This window comes from Cyprinus carpio, chromosome A2 (assembly GCF_018340385.1).
Source record: "Cyprinus carpio isolate SPL01 chromosome A2, ASM1834038v1, whole genome shotgun sequence".
In the NCBI taxonomy this organism is placed as follows: domain Eukaryota; kingdom Metazoa; phylum Chordata; class Actinopteri; order Cypriniformes; family Cyprinidae; genus Cyprinus; species Cyprinus carpio.
In genome coordinates, this window is record NC_056573.1 from 27,980,858 (window position 1) to 28,002,208 (window position 21,351).

The window sequence follows — 21,351 nt, forward strand, 5'->3', positions numbered from 1 at the left end:
CACTTACACACTTACACACAAACACACACACACACACAGTCACTCAGACACTGACACACACTCACACACACACTCACACACACAAACACACTCACACACTCGCACTCACTCACACACTCACTCACACACTCACACACACACTCACACACACAGCCATTAAACATGCACATTATATGAACAAACTCGTAACACTCAATGCTACATTTCAGCGTAATGTTTTTAAACAATAAAAGCATCCATAGTTAATCACCTAGCAACCACCCCAAACCCCTTAGCAACCACTAGGGGTGTAACAATATATCATATGTCACAATATATCATAACCTAAAAATGAAACGTGTATTCTGTGTAGTTTGGTCAAAAGTTTTATTCTTCTACACTATTAAATAAAATACTATATATATATATATATATATATATATATATGATTTTAACTCTATTTTGGCTTTGTTTATGGTGAGATCGTTGGTGATGGGAGTGTTTTGTTAACCGTCTCCTGTAGCATTGTGCTGACAAGTTTTACAAAAGCATCACTTGTTATCTTTATAAGATCTGAATTTCTTTCTCAGCTGAAGCGTGTTCAGTGTCTGCTGATGAAGCGACCCTCAGCGTCCGTTCCTTCATCTGAGCTGTTTTTATTCACAGGGATGCTGGAATATGATCCTGTCAAGAGGTTTTCAATACAGCGCATCAGACAGCACAAGTGAGTCCATCCGTGAACCACGTAATTCCTCCCGTCCCTGTCTGAAGATAGATGCAGATGGGAACAGATAAGGTTTCTGAAGGCAGGAGATTCTGTTCAAACTTTACTGAAATCATTAGATCATTAGGGAGTGGGAGGAGGAGGAAGTGGAGGATAGTGCGAGTGGGAGAGATGAGCTAGAAATAAACCTGGCCTGGATTTGAGATCTTCATCCAGCAGCCATGAGGATGCGGTTTCCATGGATACGGAAGAGCTCATGAGCACGTGCACTAATGAAGTTTGAGCTCACCTGAGATCAGCATATAATTATGATTTCTGAAGATCATGTGACACTGAAGACTGGAGTAATGATGCTGAAAATACAGCTGCACATCACAGAAATAAATTACACTTTAACAGAGATTCACACAGAAAACAGCTGCTTTTAGCTATTTTTACTGCATTAATATTAATTAATTATATTGCCTTGTACTTATATTCTTTGAAAATGAGAATTCGAATTCATCATGTTTTCTGTTTTCATTTGAACTTGTTAGTTTTAGTAAACTCTGATAATTCTGCTTGAGATGATGTCATCACGATCGGTCTCTCTGGTTATTTCCTCTTCCTGTTTAGCTGGGTGCGTAAGAAACACCCGCCCTCGGAGCTTCCCGTGCCCATCCCGCCCAGCGCGGAGATGCGTGACCCCTGGCGGAGCATGACGGTGGTGCCGTACCTGGAGGATCTCCACGGTTACGCTGAGGAGGAGGAGGACGACGAGCTCTTCGATGGGGAGGATGACATCATATACACTCAGGACTTCACTGTACCAGGTGAGCAGGGGCGGGGCTTACCGAGCACTCTGACTCCACCCACATTTACATTTCAGCACCTGGTTAGTCTTTGTTTGTAAAAATGGTATAAAAATGTAGATTTTTTTTTTAAATTTTGTTTTTATTCAATTAAAATGTAATATTAAAGTTAATTTATTTTTATTTATTTATTTTTTTTAAAGTGCATAAAAAATTCTCTTAGGCTTAGTGTGTGAGTTATGATTAGGTTATAGTATTTATAACTAGTATATCCATATTTAGTAAGCATAATTCACATTTTTCTGTGTTTGAGGCAAGTTGTCACATTTCTTTATTGAGCGAGTTGTTATAGAATATATCTACCATGTCTTCATGTTCCAAAAAATTTTAATTACTGTACTTGTTGACCAGAATATATATATATATAATATATATACAGTACAGGTCAAAAGTTTGGAAACATTACTATTTTTAATGTTTTTGAAAGAAGTTTCTTCTGCTCATCAAGCCTGCATTTATTTGATCAAAAATACAGAAAAAAACAGTAATATTGTGAAATATTATTGCAACTTAAAATAATAGTTTTCTATTTGAATATACTTTAAAAAAAAATAATTTATTCCTGTGATGCAAAGCTGAATTTTCAGCATCATACCTACTCCAGCCTTCAGTGTCACATGTAACATCCAGTCTATCACATGATCATTTAGAAATCATTCTAATATTCTGATTTATTATGAGTGTTGGAAACAGTTCTGCTGTCTAATATATTTGATGAATAAAAGGTTAAAAAGAACTGCATTTATTCAAAATAAAAATAAAAAATTCTAATAATATATAATAATAAAATTCTAATAATAATAAAATGATCCTAAAAATTCAGCTTTGCATCACAGAAATAAATGATAATTTAAAGTATAATAAATTTAAAAACAATTATTTTAAATTGTAATAATATTTCACAATATTACATTTCTTTTCTGTATTTTTGATCAAATAAATGCAGGCTTGATGAGCAGAAGAAACTTCTTTCAAAAACGTTAAAAATAGTAATGTTTCCAAAACTTTTGAGCTGTACTGTGTGTATATATATATATATATATATATATATATATATATATATATATATATATATATATATATATATATATATATATATATATATATATATATATATATATATATATATATATATGAATATGAAAAGTTACTCTTATTTCAAAAGTGAAATCTTTGAGATGTTTATTAGTTTCTGAATCTCAAAGCTTGAATCGTAAGTGAGAGGCAGAGGCTGTGACTTCACTAACGCTCCTGTGGTGTGTGTTTGAACAGGGCAGGTTCTGGAGGATGAGGAGGATGAGGAAGAGCGCGCTCCGGAGCGCACCTGTGCCGTGGCCAAACCGGTGTGTGTGAACGGGACGGAGTCGGCTGCACTCAAGCCCAAAACAGAGCGGCGCTCCAGCTCTTCCTCCAATCCCTCCAGGAAGGGCATCTCCGCCGCCAGCAAGATCCGCAAGCTCTCCACCTGCAAGCAGCAATGACCCGCTGCACACCTGCTCCTCTGTACAGGTGACACGCATCACACACTCCTGATGTTCATAGACGCTCCGCTCCGGGTTATGAACACTACCGGACAAAAGTTTAGGATGAAAGAGTCTCTTCTGCTCACTGAGGCTGCATTTATTTGATCAAAAATACAGTAAAATAGTGAAATATTATTATAATTTAAAACAGCTGTTTTTTATGTGAATTTATGTTTTTGTGTAATTTATTTCTGTGATGTGCAGCTGTATTTTCAGCATCATTACTCCAGTCTTCAGTGTCACATGATCTTCAGAAATCATTCTAATATGATGATCTGCTGCTCAAGAAACATTTCTGATTATTATCAATGTTGAACACAGTTGTGCTGCACAATATTTTTGTGGAAGCTGTAATGCATTTTATTTTTCACAATTCACAGATGAATATAAAGTTCTAAAGAACAGCATTTATTTGAAATAGAAATCTTCTGTAACATTATAAATGTCTTTACTGTCACTTTTGATCAGTTTAATGTGTCCTTGATGAATAAAAGTGTTATTTTTGTTCTTGGTAGTGTATTAGAATGATTTCTGAAGATCATGTGACACTGAAGACTGGAGTAATGATGCTGAAAATACAGCTGCGCATCACATAAATAAATTACAGTTTAACAGAGATTCACACAGAAAACAGCTGTTTTAAATTCTAATAATATTTCACAATTTTACTGTATTTTTGATCAAATAAATTTAGTGTTGTGAGCTGAACTGTCCTCTAATATATCAGTGTGTGATAATGTCACTAATGAATCAGCAGTGAACTGAGGATGATCAGTGTTCTCCAGGAAGTGCTGTGTGTCCATTAGTGTATTCAGTACTGTACTTCGGGGTTCCTCTCATGCTGATGAGACGCTGCAGTGAATGTGATGACTCAGTCTCCCTCCATCACATCACCCCTCTCTCTCTCTCTCTCTCTCTCTCTCTCTCTCTCTCTCTCTTTCTCTCTCTGTCTCTCTCTCTGTCTCTCTCTCTCTCTCTCTCTCTCTCTCTTTCCTCTCTCTCTCTCTCTCTCTCTCTGTCTCTGAAATACAAGCATATTTTCTCTCTCTCTCTCTCTCTCTCTCTCTCTCTCTCTCTCTCTCTCTCTCTCTCTCTCTCTCTGTGTCTCTGTCTCTCTCTCTCTGATGGGGCGAGTGACTCAGACTCTTCTCTCTCTGCGTGCGTCTATATTTAGCTCTTCTTCTTCAGCTCTGCTCGGTTGGATGAAAACTGTTTCCACTTTCATCTCTCATCATGAGGAATTCGCAAATGCAAAGCCATTAAATCACACTGTGTAACGAGAACAGCACTTAATGAATCTTAAACAGATCACAGCCCGACGAGAGGACGAATGATCGGCTCATTTCAGCAAATTCCACCAAAAACAATTCTAATTCATATAAAGGAAACCCAGCCTGTTTAACACCATTATGATGTTTTTCTGAATTAAAATGAAGCGTGAGTGCTGTGTTCTCTCTCTCTCTCGTCTCTGCAGGTTTATGTTGTTGTTTCCCAGCAGTCAGTACTGAACGCTGTTCCCGACGCACACTTTGCCGTGATGATGATGATGATGATGATGATGAACTAAACACACAGTGCCAGGACTTTATCTGGGACGGACCGACTTGACTTGAGAAGATGTTTCCCACAGGATCATCCATTCGGTTTCTCTCGATCGTCTGACCCAGCTTCCTTTAGTTTTAGACCGTCTTTTAATTGTACAGTCATTCACTGCAGTTAAAGATGCAGATGGTTTGATGTAAAGAGTGACACGCAGAGATCAGTTCTTGTAGAGGAGGATTATAGCGATGTTAAAACTAAACTGCATGCTGTGACGCACTGGAGAGGACAGCGGACGGAGAGATGCTCGCGGTTCATTTCCCATTTTGGTTTGTTTTTCCCCATAAATATTTTTTAAGTATTATTTATATAAAATACATCCCAACTGAAGCTGAGCTGGTGGTCTTTATTTGCGTGTGTGTTTGACTGAGAAAAGGGCTTTCACTGCGAGAAACCAGTGTATGGACATTTATGTTTTATTACTGAATAAAATAATATTAATAATTGCACCATTTTATTCACAGTTCGGACTTTGTTTCTCATGGAGTTGCAAGGAAGAAATTCAGAATTCTGAGATATGAACTAATTTTTTTTAAGATTCATGAGTTGCAATTCTTTTTTGTGTGTTTGTTTTTTGTTTCTGCCACAAAATAAAAAGGTAGTTATGATGTTTTCTCACAATTGTGGCCTTTTTTTTGTTTTTTTTTTTTTTTTTTGCAATTTCAAGAAAAAATATCTCGCAATTCTGACTTTATTTTTTGTTATTATTCAAAATTGTTTATTTTGCAGTTCTGACTTTTTTTTTCTCACAATTGTTTATATCTCACAATTCTGAGTTTTTTTGTTTAATAGTTTTTTTTTCTCACGATTCCAAGTTTATCTTGCAATTCTGAGGGTTTTTTTCTGTCTCACAGTGGTTTATATTTCACAATTCTGACCCTTTTTCTTGCAATTCTGACTTTTCTCACAATTCCATTTTGGAATTTTGGCTTTTTTCTCAAAACTGCTAGAAAAGTCAGGATTGTGGAGAAAAAAGTTGCATTTATCTTTTATCAGTTTTTGATGAAAAACAACAGGCTTCCACACATCGACTCGGTGCTTGGATAGAAAATAACAGGCTTTTGAGCCACTCATCAAAACGACTCTCTATCCAGTGACAAGGAATCTGCAAATATTGCGTTGTAATAATAATGAAAGGTTAATAATTACGTAATAATTACGATGCACATTATGAATACCTTTGTTGCATTATGCATAAAGGCTTCAAGTAAAATGTTACTCAAGGTTCTTTAATCATTTCTTTTGAAATGCACTTTTTCTTCTGTGCAACACAAAGGAGATGTTGCTGATGCAGGATGAGATTTTGGAGTTTGCTGGTGTCTAGAGAAGAGCAGCGTGAACATTCTGTAAAACATCTCCACTTGTGCTCCACATAAAGACACGAGAGTGAGTAGCTGATGCAGAATTGTCCTGTTGCAGGACTCGAGCGAGTCTGATCCGCTGCTGCGTCCCGCAGGTGCTCTGCACTTCAGGTGTTCAGATGAATGAGTTTTCCCATGATGCATTGCACGGTCCAGTGTGATCCATATAGAAACCGTCAGTTTATGAGCAGTGGTGGGAAAAGTTACTTCTAAAAGTAATGCATTACAATATTGCATTGCTCCATTGAAAAAGTAACTAAATGTGTTCCTTTTATGGAAAGTAATGCATTATGTTACTTTGTATCACCTGAGCTGTGCTTGCTTATTTATTTTTAATAGCAAAAACCCCAAAAGTTTTATTTTTGGCACAATAAAGGCCCTTTCGCACCAGAAGTGAGTCTCTGTCTCTGCATTCACTCCTGATTTCATGGAAAAGCAAAGGAACTTGCTTGACTTATTTAAAAAAGTAACTCAGATATTTCATTGTAAATTTAAAATGAATGCTTCACTTCACTGGTTACTTGAAAAAAAGTAATCTGATTATGAAACTCACGTTCTTGTCATGCGCTACTCCCAACACTACTTACGAGCACGAAAAACAAACGAGTCCGCAGGAGATAATAAAATATAGCATCTAATCAGATGAGCTGTGTTTGAAGCCTCTGTGTAAATGTTTATTCCTGGATTTATTAATATGTTGAACTATTAAAGTGTCATTTTGCTGCTGCAGGTCGATCAAAGCAGTAAGCCACTCCGTGCCGAAAACCATTAATCATGGAGGAATTATTGCTTTATTATGTTTCTGACAAAATTATTTATAAATGTTTTTGTTAAACAAATATGAGGCCCAGTTTTCACAAGACTGTACAAACAATATCTGTGAAGCTGTTTAATTGGTTCCGAAATCTCGCAAATCAGAATTATTTCACCTTATGATTGTTTTTTTTTTTTTGTTTGTTTTTTTTTTTACTGAATTTAGAGCTCACAATTCTGATAGTCAGAATTGTAAGCTCTAAATTCAGTGAAAAAAAAAATCATAACTGATATAAAAAATCACAATTGAAAAAAAAAGGCGGAAATTTGCAATTCTGATTTTTTTTTCTTTTTTCCCTTTAATCTTGCAATTGCTATTATGTGGAATCATTTATTACAGTTTTTTTTTTATTAATGTGTTGAACTATTAAACAGTATCTGTGATTGTGAGGCTGTTTTATTGGTTCAGAAATCTGAGAATGAAACCACATTTTTTGATCCATCAAATCTAAGATGTTTGTTTGAGCTCCGTCTGTATCTGAGGCACACAAAAATGAATCCTGAGGAACAGAGACCGTGTCAGAAGCTGTAAATCCGTGTTGATGAACGAGAAGATGCTCTTCATGCATGATCTCCATCTGGCTTTGGGTGAGTGTTTGTTCATCTGCTGTTTCTTTTCACCTCAGAATGACTCCCGTGTGCACAGTAAAGTCACTTTTTGCTTAGTTTGATTTGTAATTACTCTAATGATTATTACTGCAATGCATACAGACATCTTTGGGTTTGTTTTGTAATTTGCATTATTAAAGTCATCACTGGGAATAGTGAATTATACTGTCATAGTGTTTTTGTAAAAGCAGTACAACATCATCATGGTGTATAAACACAGTGCAAATGAAATTATTTTTTATCATTTGCATTCTTTTTTGCCATTGCAGTAATAAAAATGAATGAGCAACTTGTCAAATATTTAGTGGTCAGTTATCATGAAAATAATAGAAATGGTTCTTAAAATCGGTTGTCTTTATTATTTGGTGTTATTTGTGAAATCAAGCACTGTTTCTGAGCGACTGCAGGGTCATGGGTTTGTTGACGGATGTTTGGAAGCTCTTCAGTGTTTTTGGAGCTGCAGGAAACTCACTGCATTGCTTCCTCTCTTCTGCTGCTGATTCAAACCAGTCTTTCAGAAAAATCTATGAATATAGTGAGAGGAAAAGATGAGATTGTCCAGAATCAGCAGAATCGTCTCTGGCGTGTGACCTATGACCGCTTAACACGCTTCTTTCCATGGCAACAAACCCAGTTCAGTTCCACAGAAAATCACCTTCCAGTTTAGTTTAAAGTGTTCTGTAATATTTCATTATATGTGATATCTAGCTGACAGCTTCACGTCCATCAGAGCTCATGTTGCTCAATGCATTGTGTTCATAAACAGCATTGAGCCATTAACAAAACACTTCTTCTTCTAGCTCACTAGACTCTATATAACTAATGTAGTTTTAAACTAGCCAACATGCTTCGATCAGTTTGGTTTTGGAGGTTAAAGTAATAGTTCACCATGAGCCTTTTTGCTTCCAAACAAGAAACAATTGTTTTTTTTTTTTTTGCATTAACTCAACAAAAGTACCTTTATTGCAAAGGAATTATAATTTAAAAATGACAACTCGGCGTGATCTAGATGTACATGTATATACAGTCACCTACACTTACCCGCGTTCTCCAATGCTAAACATGATCTGGATGGAATAAATGATTCAAGACACATTTATGACCCTAGTAGTTGTACATGTATGATATGAAAACTGAGATATTAAGCGCTGATCTTCTTACCATCAGTGATTTAATAACAAGGGATCATGAGGTTCTTAAATAACAGAGACCTTTGTCAAGGTTGAATTGCTATAGTTTGATGATGAGATGAGGAGCAGTGCATTGTGGGATATATAAGATCTCTATTAAGATCGACTTTCACTGTCTGAAGCTCACCACAGAAAGTGTTCTAGATCTGTTTAATTAGATGTTCAGTGCTGATTGTAATCGAGTCTTGGCTGAAATGTGACTCAAAGCACCAAACAGCTGCAGTTTGTTTCACAGTGAAAGTTAGTTTGACTGCAGATCTGTCTTTCTGTGTTTAGTCCCTTTAGAAGATGAGATAAAGTTGGATGTGTTCACACAGTTTAAACTCTTACATGAATTGTGTAATTTCTGTCACCAAACAGATTCGCTAAAATAATGACTATTTGTTGATGGTCAGGGTTTGTACTTGACTGTATTTCACTGATATCCAGCACACCTCACCCTTTACGTGTGTGTGTTTATTGCTAATGTTCTCATTAGATCGCATGCTTGTATTCATTCCGTTTCATATTCTACTGAAGTAGCATGACTGTCATTTCTCTAAACGTGACGTTTGGTGTTCTTCTTCCAGGGGAACTGCTGGTGCCGGGCTGCGGCATCTACAGAACTCACTGAAAACTGAATGACTAGCACAAATAATCACGGCCAAGTCTTTCAAATTCATAGTAATGCATTTTCCCATTTTGGATTGCAAATAGAAAGTGTCTAGTGCTGCAGTGCAACGTGACATACGTGGAAATGGTGTGTTTGTTAATTAATAATGGCCGTGATCTATATTTCCATCACTGTTTCTAGATCGAGTTCTTGTTCTTTACATGATGAGGACATTAGATGCCCGGCACCAGCACCCTTACGATGAAAAAGGAGTTCGTTACAGTCAAAAAACAGACTTGACATCAGACATCAGTCGATTTTCCAATAGGTGGCGCTGTACCGTATCAAACACGATCCAAACTTACAAGAACGATAACCATAACGTTAACTATATTAGTGTCCACACCAACAGACAATAACGTTCTGTTTATACCACTTGTGGACTTTAAATGCTCATGTTAAAGTCAGATTGGGTGAAGATGTTTTTATCACTCATCAGCTGGAAAAAGCGTAATGAGCATGATTCCAACTATATTATTCATCTGTATCATTATCGTTATAGTTGTGGTGTGGACTTCGCAGTTCTCTTAGAGTCAGAACGATTGATACAACTTCATGGTTATAGTTATTGTTCTTAGTGCAAACGGCCCTTTATTCTTCTAGATCTGGTGAGGTGCGGCTTACGGTCACGACACACTCTTGACTCCCTCTTTGCGTCCTCAGGTTAGAGTAGAGCCGATCGTCCAGTGTGGACACTAGTTTGTCTGACGGGCTGATGTCAGTGAGAGCGTGACGCATGTAGTCCGAGTCCTGATCTGGATCAGTGGGATCCGGCTTGAGTGTGTTTGTATGTGAATGCAAATGAGAACTAAATGCAGCCATTGGTCCGCCACGGTACATCTGTGAATGTTTATGTGAATCTGCGGGATGAGCATTTGTTCCCAAGTCCTCCGGTCTTCCACAACGCCTGGCACTACTGTCCTTTGTTTGCGATGAAAAGAAATGTCGGCGTGTTTTGTTGCTGCTGTTGTTTCTGTTTTCCTCCAGGTCTGGACCAGAATTGCCTGTTTCTGTGGGTGGACCAGCACCCTCCAGCTCTGGACCAGATTTTTCCGGCTCGGGCGATTCCGTACTCGCTGCTCCCTCGCTGGTCTCCTCGTCTGCGGCACTAGCGATGCGAGGCAAGGTACTGTGGTAGCGTGTGTCTAAGGGGTAGTTGGCGCTGTCGCCTCGGCGTAGCGGGTAGCATCGCTGTCGCTCTAGAGATGGCGATAATCGAGCGGCACCGGGGTCGCTGTACTGCTTGCTGCGCTGCCACTGCTTCCTGAGATGGATTCGGGAGCGGTGCCGGTGACGCAAGGAGGGCGAGTCCTGTTGGTCAAACTGGGGATCATGGCGTAGGAATTCATTAAACAGTGCCTCTGTCTTCTCATCGATGCTGTAGTCTCTACGGCGGAAGCGTGGCCTGGGTTTGGTCGCGGGTTCTTGGTGGGAAACCAAAGCGGGAGTGTCTGCCTCGAAACTTACTCTGTTCTCCGATGCGTCGTCTTCCAGCTCCTCCTTGAACAACCGTGCCTCAAAACTCTCACAAACCGTGCCTTTGCGTCCAGAATTGGTGAAAAAGCGGCGACGTTCTGATGCGGTCTTTCCAGAGCTACTCCCGAGCAATCTGAACTCCTCCGGAGCCTTGCAAGGAGCCTCGATTGAGGCGTATCCGCTGTCCATCTGTAGAAGTTTCCGGTTGTTTGTCTCTCCGTCGCTGCCTCTCTCAGAGTCTACGCTGTCCCGTCCATTTCTCCTCTGCCCGGCCTCCCTGAATACGTCATCATATGGAAGCTCGCTGTCTCCGTCTATATCATCATCAATGTCTTGCGACTGATAGCTGGGGATGCCCGCTCTCGATGCTCCCGCTGAGCAAACGCTGTCGGCATCGCTGCGTGTGGAGTCCCTGTCGTTGCTGCTCAGGTCGGAGGAGGCGTACTGCTCCAGCGACGCTCTCAGGCTCCAGATGTCGCGGTACAGGTTGGGCTGCTCTAGACTCTCCTGACGACTCACTGGTCCAAACTCTTCAGCGCCGCCTCCTAATGCTCCTGCCATCACCTCCTGTCCATCCTCTTCCCCATCCTCCACCTGCAGAGGTCCTTGGGATGAGGGCAATGTTGGAGTCTTGTCTTTCACTGCATCTGTGTTGACTCTGACCTCCATTACAGCTTCTACCTCTAACCTAAAGGTAAACAAGGCTGTTATGTTACAGTAAAATGTTCTATGTCACTAGTAGGGGTGGCAGGAAAATTCAGTTTCATTCTGCAAACATTCTAGATTGTACCTGAAAAAATAAGAAGAATTTTACACAATCTAGAATTTAGCAATGAGAAATGATTTTAATTTGCCCAAGACTTGGGTTTTTTTCAGTTGCTAAAAAAAATTGAGATGAATCAAGGCTTGTTTTGGAAGTGGACCGCGAATCCTGAAATTGAACGTTAAGGTACATTAAGATCCTCTAATTCAGGGATGTTCAATCCTGCTCCTGGAGGACCACTGTCCTGCACAAATTAGCTTTAACTTTAATTAAACACACCTAAAGCATTTAATCAACATTTTTCAAGAGTACAAGAAATGTTCAGAAAAGTGTGCATGGGCAGGTTGGAGCTAAACTGTAGCTGTTCTTCTCAAACCTTTCCTGGGGACCCACCACCACTGCACATCTTTCATCGGTCACACCTGATTCAACTCAGCCAGCTCATTAGTAGAGACTGGAAGACTTCAATTGGGTGAGACAGATAAAGGCGGTATCCAAAATGTGCATTAGTGGGGGGTGTTTGAGAGCACTCCTCTATAGGTCTGGAGTGTCCAATCCTGCTCCTGGAGGTCCACTATCCTTCAGAGTGTTTCTCCAATCCTAATTAAAACACACCTAAACCAGCCAATCAAGGTCTTCCAGATCAGAACAAACTTTCAGGTGGGTGTGTTTGGTCAGGTTTGAGATAAACTCGAGGTCAGGGGTTCCCAATCCATTCCAAAACATTGGACACCCCTGCTCTAATTTCTAGGATATTTTGACAGGAGCTCCTGATGTGACGTGGCTGTACCTGCTGAGGGCAGGAGGAGCTCCTGCGGTGACACCTAAAGAACCAGCCGAGAGGCGTCTTGGCGGCTCCTTCTGTGGCTGCGTGGTGGGTTTTCGCAACAAGAAGTCGCTGACTCCACTGTGCAAGATTTCTTCTCCCTGATCCAGAGTCTCGCTGGCCGCCCGCTGCCTCTGAAACGCACGTCTCCGCGGAGAACCTAAGGGAAGAAAAGAAAAACATGGGAACGACCAGGAAGTGAACCCTTCTAAGTGACTGATTCGACATGCTCTACATAGGCAGCATTGTGGCATTGTTAGTTTAGTATTAATTTTGTATTATTATAGTATTTATTACAATTTTGGCTTTTATTTTATTTGTTTTCACTGAGCTCCTCACAGTGTGTTGTTCACGTCAGGATTTGGAGCTACAGAGAAGCAAAGAAGCTTGGAAAGGAGACGCCACGGCTCCCCTCATCCTCAATAATGAGAGCATGTAATGCGATCTGTAGCTCATTAGGAGGAAATGAGCATGCCGTACTGACTGACCTTTCACATCAGGTGAGGAATAATGCGTTTATTTTATAATTCACTTATCAGGAAGCAGCTTTTGTCCTGCACTCCTGCTTGAAATCTCTAAACCAATCAGATCTCACTCCAGTCACATGACTGTAACTAGACTGAGCTACTCTAGCCGTATTGATTTGGTATTGATTCCTCTTCTCCAGGCTCATTCAGGGCTGAATAAGATCTCTGTGTGTAAAACATTGTTTAAGGAGACTGCAGGATGTCTGGCTTTGGATTGTTTTACAGAATGTGATTGCTGAATAATACTGCAGCTCATATCATGAAGAATAATTACTGTTCATTGAACTATGAATCAGTTTTCAGAAGACAAAACCTCCTCTCCAGTCCAACAAGAGTGTTTAATCAAACTGAACTGCAGAAACAACTTGATCTGAACTTCACATATGGACAGTTCATGGATTAAATCATGAATGGAAGTTCTTGTGTGTTTCAGGTCATCCTCACCTCTCGTGTCCAGACTCGCCGCTCTCTGGATGGTGTCCTGTCTCCATTTCTTGACACTGAAGAACGGACCCGCTCCCTCCAGGCTGGCATGGCGTCTGAGCTTAGACAGGAAGTGGAACATGGTGCCCTGAGCTGGACCTGCAGCGCTGCCGGCTGCACAGGAAGTGGAATCTCTGTTCATCAGCAGGCTTCTGTTCATCACCTCGATCTGGAGAGGAAGAGATCGTGAAAGTGTCCAGCAGGTCACAGGTAACACCGGTCAATCTCAGGCAAACATCCGGCTTATATGAACACCCAAAGTCAAACATATTAAAGCACCAAACTCTTTAATACGATGATGAAATCATTCTGTCCAGATGCAGTGCATAATTTAAATTCAGTTCAACAAACACACACTGACATGCACACAACTGTACTGTACAATTTACAGTCAAGTGTCACAATGCAAAACATCCTAATGGCTTTTAATTTGTTCATGCAAAATTTAAATAAAGCTTATAAAAAATATAAAATATCTAAAACATTTGATGAAATAATATTAAGTTGATGCACTAAATAAAATAAAAATAAAAAAAATATTTTAAAAAAATATTTTAAAAAATAAAACTAAAAAAAAAAAAAATATATATATATATATATATATATTAAACCCTAAAGACTAATATTTTAAAAAATACTAAAAACTAAAACAGAAAATGAAAACTGGAAATAAAAAAATAAAATCTAAAACAAAATATTATTATTAGTATAAAAATAATACTAAAAATGATCAAAAATGATTTTCCCCCTGTTTCACAGACAAGTCTTAAGCCTAGTCCCAGACTAAAGTGTAAGTCTGAGCTGTTTTAAATGAAAGAAACTTGCACTGATTGATCTTAAAGTACATCAGTGCCTTAGTTTTTTCTCAAGATGCACACAAGTAATGTTTTTCTAAGGCATGTTAATAATTAACTGAACTATGGCCTAATCCAGGCTTACCTAAGCCCTGTCTGTGAAACCAGCCTTTGTGTGGGACTTTTGATTTATTCTGCCCGTATTCTCTTCTGTGTTTATTAACTAATGTATTTCATTGATGCTCGGCGTGACTCACGGTGTGTGATCGAGCTGGTTTGGCGGTGCGTTCGGTGCTGGTGTTCAGTGTGTTTCCGGGCAGAGCACTGCTGGGGCTTTGAGCGCTCCACAATCCTGCAGCCTCCGGCACGGGACACTCCACTGGCTGAAAACACACACAACATAGTGAGCTGACTACACAGGGTGCATTTAAAGGCATCATACACTCCAGACTATAGCCAATATAACGAATCTGCTTTCTGGGCCCCTTCGTATGCTGTATTGCATACATCCTTTATGGAGTACTGAATCACAAAATGCATTGTGACAAATCACTGAAAAATCTGTGGAATATCAAAACGTTCAGCCTAATTGAAAATACACTATTTTACTCAATAATTATGCTCATTAAGAGTATGGCAGCCTAAACTTAGCAGCTTACAAGGTCCTCTCTCAGTCCAGCACAGGGTTATTAATAATTAAGGTAACACTTTATTTCGATAGTCCACTTTAGACATTCTACTAACTATAAGTAACTTTGTAACTAAATGTCAACTAATTCTCATTCATTTGCAACTACATGTCTACTAACTCTCAAGGTAGACTGTTAGGGTAGGTTTAGGGTTAGTGTTAGGGGCAGGTTTAGGGTTAGTGTTAGGGGCAGGTTTAGGGTTAGTGTTAGGGGCAGGTTTAGGGTTAGTGTTAGGGGCAGGTTTAGGGTTAGTACAAGCTGACAATACGTTGACAAAGAAAGTGTTATCAGACAGTCTACTAATACTCTACTAACTGCTAGTTGACGTAGTTGCAAAGTTACTTACTGTTAGTAGAATGTCTAAAATGGACTATCGAAATGAAGTTTTACCATAATTAAAACCATGTTCGTTACTTGAAATAAAATAATTGTTACCAAATTTTTATTTTTTATTTTTACTAGCTGCCAATGCAACATTTCTCATTGTTGTTGAAGTACTAAAATAACTACAACTAAATACATAAAATTAATTTTTGAAAAAAACTATATAGACACATACTAAACATAATTACTAAAACTTTAATTAAATGTGACAACATGAAATATCAAAATAATAATAAGCAAATAAACAAATAAAAACATTTGAATTCTTCATTATGATTGGTTGATAGATGTTCTAACAGGTTGATTAATTATTTATAATGTTATTATCAATAGAAAGCTGTTTCAGAAGCTGTGAGTCAGACACACTGACAGCGTTTGTGTTGCGTAACTGCAGCTCTATGCAGAAAATGAATCAGGGGTGAGTCAGTGAGAGTTATGATGAACTTCATCTAATTTACATGAGAAAGAGTGTCGCATTTACACCCAAATGATAATTCATCTACATGGAAACCAAAAGTGCTGCTGTAATCTGCTGGAACACTCTCTGGTCAGTCACTTTCCCTGAACAGAAAGTCTGTGTGTCTGCGGATCATCAAGCCCAGTAAGAGTTAGTTTAGTTGTTAATATAATGTGAGTAGTTCACTCCAATATTTTATGTTGTTTCACAAAAGCCTGTATGTGTAGATAAATGGGTCACTGGTGCATTTTTAATCTTTTCTGCAGTGCATATGACAGAAATAAACACACTGCTGATGCTCTTCATATGTGAGGTGATGTTAGAGAGATATAAAAGTAGCATGACGCATGTCACCTGGAATATGGAGAGAGATGGGTGTTGTGAGGGTTGTTCGCTGAGCGTCACGCTGTTCTCCGGTGAATCACACTCCAGGATGGTGAGGATCTTCAGCGCCGGCGGCTGCATGTGTAGGTGCGTCAGACGAGCTTTCTTCAGGTGATGGAAGTCACCCTCCGTCAGCGTGTACCTGAGAAACCGTTACAGCCCGTCATGATCCAGATTAAGTCGAAGTCTTTTCAATATTCAGTGGTTATGTCATTTCCTTTCTGTTCTTTATGGTTGTGAACTAAAACATGAACTTCTTCACATGAATATCTGACAGACAGCTGGAAGTGGACAGTGACAAAACCAACCAATGTTTAACTCTATTAATCAAAAAAAACATTCCAACAATTAAATCTCTTAATTGAACCAATTCAATCAACATTTAAATCTTGTAATCGAAAAAACTACCAACTGACATTTAAATCTCGTAATCGAGCAAAACCGAATTTTAGATATTTAATTCTGTGAATCGAACAAAACACCAAAATTTAAATCTCTTAAACAAAACCGAATGACACTGAAATCTCAAACAAAACAGACCAACGTTTAAGTCTCGTAATCAAACAAAACTGAACAATGTTTAAAGCTGTTAGTCAAACAAAACCAAACTAAAACATGAAATCTCTAATAGAACAAAGTTGACCAATGTTTAAATCTGTTAATCGAACAAAACCGAATGACACTGAAATCTCAAACAAAACAGACCAACGTTTAAGTCTCGTAATCAAACAAAACTGAACAATGTTTAAAGCTGTTAGTCAAACAAAACCAAACTAAAACATGAAATCTCTAATAGAACAAAGTTGACCAATGTTTAAATCTGTTAATCGAACAAAACCGAATGACACTGAAATCGCTTAAATAAAACGGACCAATGTTTAAGTCTCGTAATCAAACAAAACGGACTAACAATGATATCTCTAATAGAACAAAATTGACCGATGTTTTATTCTGTTAATCGAACAAAACCAGATGACACTGAAAATCTCTTAAACAAAACGGAACAAAATTCAAGTCTCGTAATCAAACAAAACCGAACAATGTTTAAATCTGTTAATCGAACAAAACCAACCAATGTTTAAATCTGTTAATCGAACAAAACCGACTGACACTGCAATCTCCTAAACAAAACCAACCAATGTGTAAGTCTCGTAATTGAACAAAAGCTACTAACAATGAAATCTCAAATGGAACAAAATTGACCGATGTTAAAATCTCTTAAACAAACAAAACCAATGTTTAAATCTCTTAAACGAACAAAACCGAAGGACACTGAATTCTCTTAAACAAAATGACCAACGTTTAAATCTCGTAATCAAACAAAACCGAACACTGTTTAAAGCAGTTAATCAAACAAATCCAAACTAGAACATGAACTTGATTGTCAACAGGTTGCTGTTCTCGGGTCACTGCCGCTCTCGACCCTTGACCTTCATGTGTGCGTGTCTGACCTTCGACCTGTCTCCTGGTCTTTGGCGCTCTGCTCGTAGATGGCGGCTTCGTTGAAAGAAACCCGTCTTCCGGTGACCGATGCAGACAGGAAGTGATCCGCGTCTGTATCGCCATGACAGCTGGAAGAGGACAGCGACTCGCCGCTCTCGAGTCTGATAGTGACATCTGAGGAAAACAGTGATGCACATTTGTTTCTGTTTATAAGTGGCTCATATGTCCTATATATACAAATAACCATGCGCTATATTTCTCAACATCCTCACTTAAATAACTGATTCAATTTGGAAAATGTTAAGCTCACATCAGGCTGTTTGAAAAACAGCTTTTTTTCTCTTCATTAATGCTTTTTGATAAATGTTTACTCTTGCTTAGAACAAAACTGACCATTAGCTAAATCTCTAAATTACTACTGAACACTCAGATGTGTGTCCGAGCATCAGACGTTTACCTGCAACAACCAATCATGTTTACACTAATAACTTTTTGAAAATCACTTACTCTCACTTAGAACAAAACTGGCCAATATTTAAATCCCTAACAGAACAAAACCGACAAACATTTAGATCTCTAATCGAATAAAACTGACTGACATTTTAAAACATGTTAATCAAATAAAACCAATTAACATTTAAAAAATCTCTTAATAGAACGAAATCAATCAACAATTAAAAATCTCTTAATCGAACGAAATCGATCAACAATTAAAAATCTCTTAACCGAACGAAATCGATCAACAATTAAAAAGCTCTTAATCAAACGAAATCGATCAACAATTAAAAAGCTCTTAATCAAATGAAATCGATCAACAATTAAAAATCTCCTAATCGAACGAAATCGATCAACATTTAAAAATCTCTTAACCGAACGAAATCGATCAACAATTAAAAAGCTCTTAATCAAACAAAATCGATCAACAATTAAAAATCTCTTAACCGAATGAAATCGATCAACAATTAAAAAGCTCTTAACCGAATGAAATCGATCAACAATTAAAAAGCTCTTAACCGAATGAAATCGATCAACAATTAAAAATCTCTTAATCGAACGAAATCGATCAACATTAAAAAATCTCTTAACCGAATAAAATCGATCAATAATTAAAAATCTCCTAATCGAACGAAATTGATCAATATTTAAAAATCTCTTAACCGAATGAAATCGATCAACAATTAAAAAGCTCTTAATCGAACGAAATCAATCAACATTTAAAAATCTCTTAACCGAATGAAATCGATCAACAATTGAAAAGCTCTTAAACGAACAAAATCGATCAAGAATTAAAAAGCTCTTAAATGAACGAAATCGATCAACAATTAAAAAGCTCTTAAACGAACGAAATCGATCAACAATTAAAAAGCTCTTAAACGAACGAAATCAATCAACAATTAAAAAGCTCTTAAACGAACGAAATCAATCAAGAATTAAAAAGCTCTTAAACGAACGAAATCGATCAACAATTAAAAATCTCTTAACCGAATGAAATCGATCAACAATTAAAAAGCTCTTAATCGAACAAAATCGATCAACAATTAAAAATCTCTTAATCTCTTAATTCAACCAACATTTAAATATCGTGATGAAAGAAACTTAATGAGTCTTTTAGTTGAAGGCTTGGCCTGACTGTACTGCTGTGTTTGTGAATGACTCTGTTCTCACGTTCACCTTGCGTCGGCTGACTCTCCTCTATGTATGTGGTGTTGGTTTTCTCCAGGTCATCACTGGCTCTGAACACCAAACAAACACAAACCAGGTCAAGATGATGAGACCTGTTGATTTGTTTAGCTTGTAAACACACACACACACACACTATATGTGATGATGAACAGGTTTGTCTACTCCAGTGTTTTGAGTTGTTTCTGAGGGTGAGCGTGAAGGAATGAACACGGTTTCTGGAGGTTTGCAGGCGTGAATGTTCTTCACCTGGAGTAGCGTCGCTCTCCTCGACAGCAGCGATGACAGAAGACCAGCAGGATGGACAGCAGGACCAGTGTCCCGCCGGCGAACACACACAGCATCACCAGCAGTGTGATGTAGTTCTCCTGAGAGCCAGACGCCAGCGGCATGTCCTGCAATGCATTTCACACTGAGATCTCTGTGTTTCAAAATACTGTGCATTTCCTCCAGGGACTTGACCAGAGACATGACGCTGAACCACAACAGACCATCATGCGGTAAACTCCATCTACAGCCTTCCTGTAGCTCAAACAGTGGACCACAGCGCTCGCAACACAAAGGTCATAGGTTTGATTCCACGGGAACAGAAAGGACTGACAAATAATGTATACTTGAATGCAATGCAAATCGCTGCCAAATGCATGAATGTAAATCTAAACCACAGTGTGTCCATAACCACAGATAATTATTAAGGTTTACGACATTAAAAACAGTAAACATTAAAATACAGAACACATTGAATTGGTTTCATAACTGATGAATTTTCTAACATGAACTATTCCTATTTATTATAACTCAACCATAATTATGCGACTAATGCTGCAAATAGATTTAAGGAATAGTTTCACCCAAAAATGTGTTCATTTACTCCTGTGTGACTGACTTTGTGCTGTTTGGTTCTTTTGTGTTTCACAGAAGCGATAAAGTCACACAGGTATGAACGATGACAGATTGATCATTTCTGGCTGAATGATCCCTTAAACTTGTGTTTACTAAGTTTATTTATTTATATACCACATTTCATACACCGTGGTAATTCAAAGGGCTTTACAGAAAATTTGTAAAAATTGTAAGTTTTATAAGAAATAAATAAAAATAGATGACTGTTTAAACAAAGAGACTGCACTGATTTACTGTAAGTAAAGCGTCAGCAGGATGTACAGTACGCACTACAGTCACTCGAGAGTCTCTCAGCAGCGCTGGATAATACGATTAACTCAAAGAGATGACTGATTAATTCAAGATTTTTTTATTCATCACATACACGATTATATAGAGCATATATAACCAGCAGTGAAATGTGAATGTGATTAGTGCTGTCTGTAAGAACGAGTCTCATCATAATCAAAACTCTGACGGATCTTCAGTTCAGTTTCTGCTTCTCTGAATGAGAAACGAGGACATGAGGACTAAAATTAGAGATGGAATAAAGCCTTGAGCCACAACGCATTTACTGCAGCTCCTCGTGTGTGTGTGTGTGTGTGTGTGTGTGTGTGTGTGTGTGAGAGAGAGAGAAGCAGACAAACATTAAGTGCATGAGATTTTCCATCTGTGCTCCATGTAAACTAATTAGTGTGCAGCACTGAGACACAAACAGACGTCCTGTGAGGGGTTTCCCTCTGTCAGGTGAATCTGTCCGTCTGTGTCTCCATGGCAACCGTCTCCCTGCGGCTCCTCCCTCACCTGAGGAGCTTCCTCACCTACAGCAGGTGAAACACGACTGACTTCAGATCCGCCAGATTTACTGGAATAATAAAGATGTTTTAATGTTTTAAAGAAGTCTCTTCTGCTCAGCACGGTTGCATTCATTTGATCAAAAATACAGTAAAAACTGTGAAATATTATTACAATTTAAAATGGTTGTTTTCTATGTGAATATCTGTTAAAAATATATGCATCACAGTTTCCTCAAAAAATATTGTGCAGCACAACTGTTTTCAACATTGATAATAATCAGCAATGTTTCTTGAGCAGCAAATCATCATATTAGAATGATTTCTGAAGATCATGTGACACTGAAGACTGGAGTAATGATGCTGAAAATACAGCTGCGCATCACAGAAATAAATTACAGTTTAACAGATATTCACACAGAAAACATGTTTTAAATTACAATAATATTTCACATTTTTACTGTATTT

At 38.2% G+C, this 21,351-nt stretch overlaps 2 protein-coding genes across 3 annotated transcripts in view; one reads left to right on the forward strand and one right to left on the reverse strand.

Moving 5' to 3' along the window:
• Positions 1-5,006, forward strand: part of LOC109064729 (serine/threonine-protein kinase STK11-like) — an 18,179-nt gene extending 13,173 nt beyond the window's left edge. For both annotated transcript variants that reach the window (XM_042713744.1, XM_042713740.1), the window contains exons 8-11: positions 646-703; positions 1,319-1,515; positions 2,827-3,063; positions 4,552-5,006. In XM_042713744.1, the coding sequence (XP_042569678.1) occupies positions 646-703; positions 1,319-1,515; positions 2,827-3,035 (464 nt within the window). In that variant the 3' untranslated portion in view covers positions 3,036-3,063; positions 4,552-5,006. The remainder of the gene's footprint in view (positions 1-645; positions 704-1,318; positions 1,516-2,826; positions 3,064-4,551) is intronic.
• A 2,792-nt stretch (positions 5,007-7,798) lies between these two features.
• Positions 7,799-21,036, reverse strand: LOC109100726 (voltage-dependent calcium channel beta subunit-associated regulatory protein-like). The gene is made up of 8 exons (XM_042713748.1): positions 19,457-21,036; positions 19,199-19,260; positions 17,536-17,701; positions 16,055-16,226; positions 14,428-14,553; positions 13,338-13,545; positions 12,331-12,526; positions 7,799-11,465 (listed from the first exon to the last, which is right to left on the reverse strand). The coding sequence occupies exons 1-8, from the start codon at positions 19,597-19,599 to the stop codon at positions 9,893-9,895; spliced, it is 2,646 nt and encodes an 881-aa protein (XP_042569682.1). The 5' UTR covers positions 19,600-21,036; the 3' UTR covers positions 7,799-9,892.
• Between the last annotated feature and the right edge of the window lie 315 nt (positions 21,037-21,351).